At 41.8% G+C, this 14,155-nt stretch overlaps 1 protein-coding gene across 1 annotated transcript in view; it reads left to right on the top strand.

Annotated features, from left to right (window-relative positions):
- The first annotated feature begins 13,053 nt into the window (after positions 1–13,053).
- The window catches only part of LOC124264127 (transmembrane channel-like protein 3), a 42,944-nt gene continuing 41,842 nt past the window's right edge, over positions 13,054–14,155 (top strand). Inside the window, exon 1 of the mRNA XM_046698847.1 lies at positions 13,054–13,179. Coding sequence (XP_046554803.1) covers positions 13,054–13,179 — 126 coding nt within the window. The remainder of the gene's footprint in view (positions 13,180–14,155) is intronic.

The raw sequence follows: 14,155 nt of genomic DNA, 5'->3' as shown, positions 1-14,155 counted from the left end.
TTGTGTGTAGTTCCCACCTTATAATGCTACACGACAGCTTGCACACTGAATGGACTGAACTACCGTTGTCGAGAAGGAGTAAAATACTCAAGCCGTTATGCGAATGCGAATCTGTGATTGACATCTGGAGAAATGTGTTGACTGTTGTGAGTTCGGTTTATACTTGGGTTCTATAGCGTAGTTGATGATATCGACATTTGTAAACATATATTCATGTATCAAGAAATAATTACATATGGATAGAACCGCCTCGGTGGTGTAGTGGTTAGAGCGTCCGCCCGGAGAGCGGAAGGTCGCGGGTTCGATCCCCGACCGCGTCATACCAAAAGACGTCGATGTTAAAATATGGTACTTGTTGGTCCCTGCCAGGCGCTCGGCATTAATGGGTACAACAAGGACTGGTCAGCTCAGAGTCAGTATAATGTGTCTGAGTGGGGTATTCATGCTTCACTGCGGCATTGTATCTCAGTGGGCTAGCACTATAAAACCAGCTGGGCTAGTACAAGCAGCCGCACATACACATACACACGCATGCACGTCGTCATATGAGCGAAATATTCTCAAGCACGACGTTAAACCCAATTTCACGTCACCTCACATATGGATAGATGGAGGGTTATACGATCGCGTATACAGATGAAGAGAGGATCGAGTGATTTAATGAATGAAAACATTCGGATAGATGACTGGATATACAACTTTGGTGAGCGAGTTTGGTTCAACGTTTCTTTAAACAGCATGCAGGTAATGTGGGAGGAAATCCGGAACGGATACAGGTCTTAGACGTCCACCAGTTAGCTGACGTCTACGAACACAGTACTGACGGCCCAGGAACATGACCTGACAATAGGTTCCTTTGTTGTTTAACGCCTCACTCCGCAGTATTCCAGCTATATGGCAGCGGTCTGTAAGCAATGGCGTCTGGACCAGCCAATCCAGTGATCAACAGCATGAACATCTGGGATACGATGACATGTGTCAACCAATTAACAGCGAGCCTGACCACCCAATCCCGTTAGTCGCCTCGTACGATAAGCATCGGTTGCTTAAGACCAATTCTTACCCGAATCTTCTGGCAATATGGATATGTAGTGAATGATGTACACATAATAAAGTCGTGATTGTGGGGATGTGTTGGGAGGCAGTCGCACGTCAAAAAGAGGACGGGGGAACATTGTTTACATATCCGCTTGATGTGGGGTCCAACAGAGTTAAAACAACCCCGAGCACTCAAGGTGCCACGGTGCTTGATTCCTCTGTGGTGCATGTATGTCAACAGCGGCATGACGTGCAATACGTGTACCGTCATTAAGCAAATTTCAAGTTTCAGCAAGTTTACAGCTCGATAACTTGGAAAATGAATTGATTTCGTTGTTGATAAGCAAATATGGGGCCTCTTCAACTGACAACTGCTCAAGGATGGGAGGTAATTGGTATGCGTGATGTTGGAACGTCATTTGGGGCTGTTGCAAGAGATGTTTGTTGTCACATATCGACTACTAGGCGATTGGCTTAGAAAACGTAAGCAAACTAATGACGTTAAGGGCCGTCAGTGTCCTACGGAGGATACAGCACTTCTCAAAATCGCCTAAAATCGATTGGGTATAGAGCTAGGCGACTTTGGACGAAAAACAAAATTAGAAACCCTACCTTGGCCTGCCAGGAGTCCAGATCTCAGTCCCCTGTTGGGGACATTATACGCAAGTGAGATCTTTCAGGACAAAACACCAGCTATTGGCATTGTCCTCAGTTAGTGATTCTTGCTTGAGTTTTGAGTGTATGCCTGAATTTTGAAAGTGACCGAACTATACGACTAAAGTCTCAGCAATACAAAATGAGCCATTTTTGGCCATGCTTGCTTCTCCAAATACACTACATGTGTTCATCTTTATGCGTTAAGATTGCCACTGAATTATTCCTTGATAGCCAATATATCCACATATTATGTTAAATTGAGGTTTGGATAAGAGTCTTTGTTATGGTCAATGGTAACATGTTGAAAAAAGTATGTGATGTTGCGATACTTTTTTCCATGAGTATATTATACATCAATGGTCATGATATCAACCACTGGATTGTCTGGACTCGTCTATTTACATATCGCCAGCATGTAGCTGAAATATTTCTAAGTTACTGACAAGTAACAAAAATAAACACGGTTGCCATGGAGCTGTAACAGTTACACACTGTTTCACTTCAGGGACGTGTAGGCACTCCCCCGGCGTTCGTCTCAGCTTGGTTAGATAAGAGACGGGGTATTCCATCAGACTGATAGTGATGGCTGATTCTTATCGGATGTGATCGGATTCAGTAAAGGATGAGCGAGCGCACATGCATAGCTGCAACAATGGCAATAACCTGCCTCCAGGTAGCCAGCATCAAACGAATGACGTTACGCTTGTGAATTATTTTGGAGGGATCGATAGTACTGACTGATTATTTATTTAAGCAGTTTTACCATTTTGCATTAAAAAAACTCCATTAACATAAACACTCTGTCACACACGGTGCAAAACCATTCAGCTCCCTTCCAGGGCGGGAGTCAGATTTCACAAAGGGATCTAAGTCCATAAACCATCTGCCATAAACAAACGTTCAAGAAATGTGCAAATACGGCTTTTGTTATAAAGAAACGCTGATAAGACAATGGATCGATTATGTTAACATTAATGAAATGACTTTTAAGTAGAAACGTGTTAATTCGTGTGTAGTATGACGGATGGAAATGGTGGTGTTTGTTTTCTGTTGACATCAATCACAAGGTAGGTGAGATAAACTGAAGTTAAACTACGGTTTTGGATTATTTAAATTACTTAGTGACGCGTGTATGTGCGCGTGTGCGTGTGCATCAGTCCTGTACGGATGCCAGTTCTATTGCGCTACATAACTGAAATAACATGCCACGTGTTTTGTTAGAAACCCCACTCAGACACAGTATACAGAGCCAACCGGTCCTTGTTTTCGTCCCCTTAATACCTAGCACCAGGCAGTGCAACAACAAGTGCCACATCTTAGCGTTGTTGGTATTACCTAGAGACGTGTCGAACCCCCAATTGCGCTGATCGATGCTCATGCTGTTGATCACTGGATTGTCTTGTCCAGACTTGATTATTTACAGACCGCCGCCATATAGCTGGAATATTGCTGAATGCGGCGTAAAACTAAACTCACTCACTCACTCACACCATCCACTGAACCACGGAAGCTGAACACAAGGTAGTATACGGTATATTGCCTTTACGTGTTTATCATTGTTTAGTGTGCTTTCAAATAGAGCTTGGAAATAGGTAACAAAAATCACCCGCAACTGTGGTTTGGGTTTGGTTTTACAAGGTTAAAAGCTACTATTGCAATATCGAATTCCAAAAACAAAGAGTAATGAATATATTTTCAAGAACTATAATAACACCGACAAAGCTATTATTGTTATTTATTGACATTCAAATTGACATACATACATGTAATTAAACTGAAATCATTTCAAGCTACATATCCACAGTTCAATCACGAACAGTGATCATAATAAATTATACAAGAGGTGATATTTATAGAATCCAAAGCAGGGGAACGCTGCGCTGAATGACAATGTAAGTGGAACTTGAGATTTGAAGGGCTGTATTAATATACATTATCGGACAATTTCTACACTGGTAAACAACAGGCCGAAAAAGAAGTCTTAGAGTCGGAGGGAGCAGAATTGATCAATCGCAGATATTGTAGGTCTCTCTCTCTCTCTCTCTCTCTCTCTCTCTCTCTCTCTCTCTCTCTCTCTCTCTCTCTCTCTCTCTCTCTCTCTCTCTCTCTCTCTCTCTCTCTCTCTCTCTCTCTCTCTCTCTCTCTCTCTCTCTCTCTCTCTCTCTCACACACACACTCATATGTCATATGGTGTCATACTACGGGCAAGAACGACAAATACCTGGAGCTTGTAAACTACCAAACTTTTATATTGTAAATAAAATTAATAATTTCTCATCGTTACATTACTCATGAAATATCATAGCCATTAAGCCATAATCTTCTTGGTGGAATAAAACCAGTCAGTTACAACCTCCTACTTTTTAGAATCGACTTAGAGGGTTTAATATGTAATTATTGCTTATGCGACCAACCCCGTGTCTACCAGTGGAATCTTTAATAAACAACAACAAACAAACAAAAAGCAAACTTATATTTTTAATCCGTAACCTTTGTAAACTAACACAGCCTATAAGTGTAATTACTGATGAATGTCACCTTAAACTCTGGTTTGATTGATATGGACGCCCATTGTTCAGGCAGTGTCCTACAGTGGTGTAAGCGAGTGATTCCTGGTGAACGGAATTGTTCCTCAGCAAACTGTGCTGGTCGCCAGGACCCATCACATGGCTCAGATAGTCTGGCTCGGAGACGTTGGTGAAGGCGTGTCGTCGTATTCCGATCGTTCCTCACTGCATCAAACACTGGATTGTCTAGTCCAGACTGAATCATTTACAGTCCACCGTCAAGAGGCGACTAACGGGATCGGGAGGTCAGGCTCACTGACTTGGTTGACACATGTCATCGTATCCCAATTGGGTAGAATGATGCTCATGCTGTTGATCACTGGGTTGTCTGGTCCAGACTCAATTATTTACAGACCGCTGCCATATAGCTGGAATATTATTGAGTGCGGCGTTAAACAACAAACAAACAGCGCACCGTCATTTAGCTAGAATATTGATTTGAACGCCAAACCCCCAAATAAACAAAATAAGCAAACGTAAAGTTATAATACGTAACCATGTGAACGGAGACATTGTTCCTGTGCAATTACTGATGAGTGTCATCGTAAATTGTAGCCTAATATACAATGTTTGATCATCTTTGAACTATTAGTAAAAAAATCAATTTGTACAAAAACAACCCTTCAAAGCTATCGGTGGAATTGTCGCATGTATACCAATACTCTCAGTGATCGATATTATGATACTGACTATCCATTCGTAGTTACCCTTCCTACTTGAGAGATGAAATATGTACACGATGTGAAACAACTGGACCGACAGACTTAGGGATTTAGAAGAGCCATCACTTACATTATTAATATATTAAGTGACTACCCCAGCACGGTTGATTTAGTGCATTAGGATTGTATTTGTGAATGACTGAACCAAATATCTAAATAGCACTCGGGATCTTCAGCTTTCAGTCTCTGTAGACACTCTCCTGATTCCTCGTGACTTGTTAGATACAGACATCGCAAGTGTGTATCAATACCCGGTGTTCAAACCGATTATAGGCTGTGGGGTAGCCTAGTGGTTAAAGCGTTCACTCGTCAAGCCGAAGACCCAGGTTCGATTCCCCACATGGATACAAAATGTGAAGATCATCCCCCGCCGTGGTATTGTTGAAATAGTAAAAGTGACGTAAACTAAATTCACTCACTCACACAAACCGATTAAACACCTGTGATGTACACTAAAGCACTGTCCTCTGAAATGGATTCCAACTTTTCTGTCTTGCCGTATTGGACATATATGACACAGACCCATTATAAGAACAATAAGCTGCGAGAATACAAAAAGCTGAATCGTGTTTGTTCAGCGATTTGATATGCATAATTATACAAAGATCGTATTGTACAGCAGGGGCTCTCAAAGGTGTGCAGAGTCGCTTTCAAGCGTTCGATGAATGACATATAGATTTCTGGTAAGAGCTACTGGTGTGCATTGTGCCGTTATGTCCGCGAGGGAAAGAGTATTGTTAGTGTCAGTAATAATTAAACATTTCACGATACACCATCGTCTAGTTATCCCCATGACATTTGATAGAGGACTTCGTGTGTACAGACTCCCCTCCATTAGAAACTTTCATTGTAGCAGTTGCACTAGCACAAACATTTTGTAGGGAAAACACTCCCGGGGTAAGTTTTTATCCTGCTTTTCAGGTTGTACAGGAGCATGTGATTTAACTAATGGCATATCTTCACATGCTGTAATTGCAGTGAGCTTTTTACGTTTTATTTGTTCAAATGTATGTACAGATGCATGGCAATACGATGTATTTGCAGAGAGGGTTTGCAAACGTCAGGGCTTAAGTACATTTTGAAAAGTCGTTATTGGAGAAAGGTGTGGATTCATTAAGTTATTTTTTCATATTTTTAAAATATTGTGTATCGGATGTTCCACGTTGTCAAAACAGTTTGGTTCATTTATTAGAATGGGAGAGATATCAATGTGTAAATGTATTTATATAGATGTATATCACTTTACTGAAAGGTTCCAGGAAGGTAGGTGTTGCGTTGTTAGGAGACTCTGTAGACGTAGGTCTAATATGTGCTCGTTTCGATATCAATGTTTATCAAGAGACACTTATACTGAAGATGCGGTGAGGGTCAATTACTGAAATCCAATTTGTATGTTTGGTTACAGGTATGCAGGTTCACTGTAGATATATATTCTATAAATATTCTTTTCAGGTTGTATCTGGCGCCTTTATCAAGAGATCATGGCAGTAAGCTAAAATGAATGAAACCCAACCTCAGTCGTACCTCGAATATGGTGCTGGACAACACCCTCGACGAGGGAGGGATCCGTTCGTTGTTACAGACGTCCCTGACTACAGGGCGTTACAACATCGGTATCCCCAAACGACAGAGATACGTGTGAAATACACAACACCAAATGTTTTCCCATAGACTTCTATAGTAACCTTTTATTTTTTTAAATTATCCAGGCTATCAACAGCCATTCCAGGTACACATGGGTACAGTCAGGCCTTTAAACTACAATAAAACACAATTTCTGGCCAAATTGTCCGGCTCATTTTCCGAGCACAGGAAGCGGAACACATCAACCCCAGTTCCGCACCAAATGTCACCTACTGGAAAATATCTGTACACACAATAAGCATAAGTGATGGTGATAAAAATGACAGCACTAAATACTTAAAATTGTGGTCAGTTTTAATTACTGGATGGATGTGCTTTTAAAGAGCATAAACATCTCACACTATTTCATCCAATCACAGCTGTCACATGTCTCTGTCTCTTCAGTTGTTTACATACGGTGCTCGCTCAGGGAGCATGTGATTCTGATTTAGTGTAGTGGAACCTCCAGTACCATCCACCATGCAAGCTATTTGGATGAAATGTAAGTGTACGTGTTCTGACGCTTCACAGCATTACTCCTGCCACCGACTGCATCATATAAGCAAACCAGCTTGGACCAGACAAGTCAGTCACATTGACAACTTCAGCGTATTTACTAAATTGTTTTGAAACTAAAAATGATTAAATGGTACAAGTACAGAGACGCCTGTGCTTATGAGTAAAGACAGATATATATTAAATATGTTTTGTGAAACAGTGTCGGGCAATTATGTTTTAGCGGAGACTGACATTTAGTCCCAGAAATACAGTGATCTTATTTAAATACTCCCATTTATATAATTTTATGTACAATACGAATCCAAGAGAAGCCAATCCTAAATTTCTATTTGATTTATTCTCTGCGGTCGGGGATACAGACAAGTACTGGCCCAAACATCCCTTTTGTAGTCGACTTATGGCACAGCATAGTCTAAGGCAGAATTTCAATTTTTGAAAGTTTGTGTTTTCCATTAATGGATTGCAGAACAAGAAAAGACAACAAGACATTACGAGGTACAAGACATTTCATTAGATAAACTTTTCGAAAAATGTCATCTACTGATGACATCCCAAAATATATATGAAAGCTAAATTTATTCCAACGCACGAAGCCTTTGAATGATGCATAAATGGCGTAAATATTGTAACTGTTCATCGCGGTATCCAAATATGGTCTGTAATAAAGAAATGTTATCAACTGACCATCTACCTAGTATGGCACTATGGGCATGTAGAGCGCGATGTTTGTTGTTGATAGGTTACTGTTGATGAACAAGTCAGTATGTGGGTCACAAACTTTAATGGGAGATTACTCAACAGTAGTATTTACCAACACTAAATTATGTCATAAACTCACGGCCTTTAAACGAACAAACGTTAAGCACCTCAAAATGGCTACTTGCAAATTTCGTGAATTCCTCAGAGTGCCATAACGCTAAGGAACATTCTTCCTTTAGCTGAAACTCTAGTAAGTTTAACTGGACATTTTGAGCACGATCGTGTTTGATGAGAAATACTTGTTACAAACATGGAGTAACAATTACTAATATATCGTTGTTTTTTAAATGTGCGGTTTTACGGTCTAAATTTACTCTCCCAAAAAAGAAACGCATCATGAAAATAGCAATTTCATGTAGCAATGAATTAAACGTGATTCATTTTACAAAAAGTTTTGCTCTGTTTATGAGTCCTATGGTGTTTATGTTTCGAAACATCACAACAAAACGCACCATCTGATTTTCAATTTCGGCGTGTAGTGTCACAGAATACAGAATTCACATGCAATGCACGTGAAAGTTGGGGATCAGATAGTCTGAATGATGGGTATAAAAGGTTGATCGCTGTCTGTAGATTATTCACTGTATTTGGAATATTGTTGACGGACGCAAAATGCCACGTCTAAGTGAAGCCAACCGTCATATCGCCATTGGTTTGCTTGAAGCTGGCCAGTCTCAACGTGCAGTTGCCCGACGCATGAATGTTCACCAAAGCACGATTTCACGGCTCTGGGAGAGATCTCGCCGGCAGAATTCGGTAGCAGATGCCCCTCGTAGTGGGCGACCTCGAGCGACCACTGCGGCGCAGGATCGCTACATCCGGGTACATCACCTGCGTCATCGAACAGCTACGGCGACCAGTACTGCTCAACAAATACCCGGATTGAGGAGGCTTTCTGCACAGACCGTCAGGAACAGGTTGAGAGAGGCTAGTTTACGTGAAAGAAGACCTGATTTTGGCCCTGTGCTTCGACAACAACATCCTCGACATCGAGTTCAATGGTGCACCAACGTTCAGGCCAGGAACCTACCGAATTGGCGTAGAATCTGGTTCAGTGATGAATCACGATTTCTATTGGAACGACACGATGGAAGAATGCGGGTGTACAGACGTCGACGTGCGGTGGACAGGTGGACAGATTCGGTCGGGGCGGTGTTATGATGTGGGGAGTGATCACCTGCCGTAGGAGAAGTGATTTGGTGATGATCCAGGGCAACCTGACAGCTCATCGGTACTGTGACGAAATCCTACGCCCACACCTCTTCCAATCATTGATCGCCAGAGGGAGTTGTTTCAACAGGACAATGCCAGGCCCCCACACAGCACGTCACACTAGAGACTTCCTCCAGAACCACAACATCAATGTGCTCCCCTGGCCTTCAAGATCACCGGACTTAAACCCGATCGAACATCTGTTGGATGCCCTGGACAGACGGGTGCGACGCCGTAACCCTCAGCCCCAGACACTTCAGCAACTCGCACAGGCACTACAGGCAGAGTGGGCTGCGATTGGGCAACACGAAATTCTGAGACCTATTCGTTCGATGCCGAGGCGATGCCGTGCAGTTGGATGCCCACGGTGGTCACACGAGGTATTGACTTCAGCGCCACCACACGTCTCCATGTGACACTCAAACTGACTTTCCTCGAGTTGGTGCCAAAGACGGATAAGTCTGCATTCCCAGTGTGCAATTTCGCTATATTTCATTGACTCATAAAGCCTACAAGATGTTTCAAAATAAATTTAAAAATACAGTTGAAATTCCTATATGCGTTTCTTTTTTGAGAGTATATTATACACAGTTCGTCAGATAATTGGGACTGGTTATTCTCTGGTGTTGAAGCTTTTACACAAAACGTCATTTCTATAACCTAGTGCATACACATGTGAATTTCCTTCTTTTCAGTCTCTTGAGAAACATACGTATGATGAAGGAGATAGGAAACACTTTTGTCATCAACCTCTGACTGCACTGGTGGAGTCATTTGCGAGCAGACCAGACAAAGTCGTAATTGGTGGTGGCTTGTCCATTAGTCCATTACTCGAACATGATGGGAATCGTGAAGATTTATGCTATCTGTCACATGAGTAATACTGCTTGAAAATGTTCGTCATTAGAGGATAGCTTGCATCCTACACATATCAACAATCTATTAATATTCACAAGGTGTCAAGAACCTTCAGAAGTATTCAGTAATTGGGTGAAGATTTTATTGAGAAAAACTCGATGGTGGTGCTGTTATTGGTTTGAATATTCTCGGAGTCATCGTAAAAGAGTGGTCTGGTCTGAGATTCCTCGAGGGAAAGATTCTTTACACCATCTGGGACTGTATTGAATGCTGATGCCAAATTTATGGATTGAAATGACGATTTTGCATGATAAACGACACTGAATTATGGGCAGGTCATGAGAGTTAGGTCAGCGAACAAAGACTTGTGCTGGTTGACGATGACGAACGGAGCGACGATCTTTGTTGTTTCTTTGTCAGAGAAGTTTTACTGTGTCATAAACAACACAGGCTGATTGACGAGCCGCGTTCATGTGCTGGGGTGGCGGCTGATGAAACGTGTAAAGGCAAAGGAAACTCTTTATTGGTTTTACATTTCTGAAATAATTGGAACCTGTACTGTTGTGGAACGAAGAGGTTTGGAGTCGATTTTCAGAGGTGAACGTTCCTATTATCGTTTGTCGTGCCTGTCTGGATTCACAACGTTCTATTTATGTGAGATGTTGTAATCCGGATACCGAGCCATGCGAATGTTTGAAACTTCACACATTTCTGCAATTAGAAAACCTGACTCGGCAAATAAGTTCCCAGAATGATGTCTCAAATGAGAATTGGATTACTGTGTAAATCATAAAAGCATCTCAAGGATCACAATGTGATGGGATACTATTTTCTTGGATTTACCATTCTGGAGACAAATATTCACATCTTGAACTGACCGCTTTGGAGATACGAACTTACATCCCAATGGGTCAGTTTCTGGAGGAATCAGGAGGAGGGGGCCATGGGGGTAATGCGCGTCAAGTCAATCGGCGCAAGAGCAAACGTCGGAATTCCAGGAGGCGCTCATCATATGGAGTTCCTTCCCTTGGTGAAAGGTGGGTTCGAGGTCAAGGTCAAATGTAAATAGCAATAGTACGTTTTATTGAAATGTGTGCTTGATAATTTATACCTAACGACCAGGTGACATTCAAAGGTCTGTGCATATATAATAATATTACTGTATATAATATAATACGCGTCGATTGCCATCACTTCTGAGAACTGTTTTGTTAATATTTTTATCTTATATACTTCGAATCATTGGCATGCATGTGTAATAGCCAATAATACAGCTGAATAGTTAAACTAATTCTTTGGAAATCGCCGTGGAAACGCGTTCTTCAGTAGACGTGCTGGAATAATGTGACATAATAGTTTGGTTGTGATTCGTGTATTTATCGAACACTTGAGCAGTACTCATGAGACCTAAAGCATGAGAGTCAATTCCGGTCTGAGTCCCATCGACATTCTCTTCCTTGCACTTCGGTTTGCATGTTATTAAAGCATGAAGGATGTATGGAGCAATATTCACCAATTTTCATTTTGTTAACTGTCGTTATTCTAACATTAACCCAATATTGCTACCCGACGTGCAATAACAGGTGATAACTCTACGCCAGTCTCGGCTCAGAGTAAACACTCGGGCAGTGGTTCTACCGTACCCTTTCCGTATCAACCCGGGGGATGGTTTAATTCCTGCTAAATTGCTCATTCCAGGCACTGAAAACGTATATCCGACAGTCTCATAAAAAGACGTTAATGAACTACCATTTTCAATTATCTCCTGAGATGACGACGTAGATTCAGATTATCAAATCCAAATATGGTCAATTCCTCACACAAACCGTCACAAATCACAATCAACAACTTGACAGATGCAGTTACCATTCCATAACGGTGCCAAAACCATTGTCCCTGGTGTGACGTCATTGTCGTGACAAGCTGACATTATAGCACATATCTCCAGGAATCAATATCCTCCACTTAGCGCTCAAGGGACTTTACCTGTTTCAAGTTTTAACCCATCTACTCTTTACCACAGCTTTGGGAGTCCAGTTCCTATCATTTTCTCGTTTATTTTCGATTATTTTTCCTGTTATCCGCACGAATGCCATTCAAGAAAGGTAACTCTCGCGATGTTTATATTTGTGAGGTCCGTAAACCAGCCTCTCTCAACCTGTTCCTGACGGTCTGTGCAGAAAGCCTCCTCAATCCGGGTATTTGTTGAGCAGTACTGGTCGCCGTAGTACTGGTCGATGACGCAGGTGGTGTACCTGGATGTAGCGATCCTGCGCCGTAGTGGTCGCTCGAGGTCGCCCACTACGAGGGGCATCTGCTACCGCATTCTGCCGGCGATATCTCTCCCAGAGCCGTGAAATGGTGCTTTGGTGAACATTCATGCGTCGGGCAACTGCACGTTGAGACTGGCCAGCTTCAAGCAAACCAGTGGCGATATGACGGTTGGCTTCACTTAGACGTGGTATTTTGCGTTCGTCAACAATATTCCACATACAGTGAATAATCGACAGACAGCGATCAACCTTTTGTACCCATCATTGAGACTATCTGATCCCCAACTTTCATGTGCATTGCATGTGAACTGTGTATTCTGTGACACTACACGCCGAAATTGAAAATCATGCTGTTAAATACGGGTATTTTACGGATGGTGCGTTTTGTTGTGATGTTTCAAAACATAAACACCATAGGACTCATAAACAGAGCAAAAACTTTTGTGTAAAATGAATCACGTTTTAATTCATTGCTACATGAAATTGCTATTTTCATTATGCGTTTCTTTTTTTGGAGAGTATATTTAGTTTTAGAAGATTACATGTAGAAATGGGTAGATTTCGTGTGGACTTTTAGTAGGAGTAGTAGCTGGTTTGTTGGTTGGTTGGTTGTTGTTTAACGCCGCACTCAGCAGTATTCAAGGTATATGGTGGCGGTCTGTAAATAATCGAGTCTAGACCAGACAACCCAATGATCAACAGTATGATTATCTATCTACGCATTTGGGATACGATGACATTTGTCAACCAAGTCAGCAAGCCTGACCACCCGAGTAGTAGTAGCAGTAGTGGTAGTTCCAGCATCACTGACAATATTAAGTACAAATGCCATGCTATGTTGAAGGTCACTTCGGGTCAGTGGTGGCCTCCTACTTCGTGTTCCTGCGATGGCTGATCTGGATTAATATATGGCTCACCTTCTTGCCGCTCTGCTTCGTCATCATTCCAGAGGTACACGTCATCAATTTATGTGCTGTCTAACACATGTGACCTAGCTGGCTTAAGTCCCTTACTAGTTTGCTACCTCGGCCACTGGAAGCAGCTTGTCCGAAAATGTCACCCAATCTGATTCTTATTCTGTAAGCCTCGTCACTATGATCGTGTTTAATCCTCCAGTAAACGTTTAATACCTGCGCCATCTCAGATTTTTAAAGAAAGTCATCGAACCATGCCAGAAGGTGGCAGACCTCAGGTAACACGTGACTTAAACAAGTCACATTGGCATTTACTTTTTGGACACAACACCAATTGTAGGACTACCTGGTAGGACTAACTAAAAATCCAGTGACCTTAAGATGACGCCATAACATAGCGTTGTTTGAGTGAGTGAGTGGGTGATTATGGTTTTACGCCGCTTTTATCAATATTCCAGCAATACGGTGGGGACACCAGAAATGAGCTTCACACATTGTGGACATGAGGGGAATCGAACCCGGGTCTTCGGCGTGACGAGCAGACGCTTTAGCCACGAGGCTATCCGACAGCCCCTAGCGTTGTTCGAGGGATTAAGCAGTGTTCGGAATATGCGGTCAATGATTATCTTTAGGTATAATGCATTCCCACATTAGACCCCCTCGTCATATGACAAAACATGACATTGGGATCATATTTATCATATTGGACTATTTCTTCATGAGAAATAAACCTTATGAAAGGAATATTGCAGATGGGACAGGTTGATATTGTGTGTAATGTACAACATAGATTCTTCGAGATTCTTAGAGTTTACCTCGTGAAGTAGTCTAAGGCAATCCCGACCCGAAGGGACAATATAACGAAGGCGCCTTTTGGGCCACTAAAAAATCAATTTTTTAGTAAAATTTCATGTATATGACATATTGATCAGACATGTCGAAATATCGGACAACCATTCTACCATTTTATTAGAAGTTTCGTTACTTGACATGATGGAAAACATGGATTAATT

This window comes from Haliotis rubra, unplaced genomic scaffold (genome assembly GCF_003918875.1).
Source record: "Haliotis rubra isolate DU_JTF1 unplaced genomic scaffold, ASM391887v1 Scf91, whole genome shotgun sequence".
Taxonomy (NCBI): domain Eukaryota; kingdom Metazoa; phylum Mollusca; class Gastropoda; order Lepetellida; family Haliotidae; genus Haliotis; species Haliotis rubra.
This window is presented reverse-complemented; position numbering and strand designations above follow the sequence as displayed.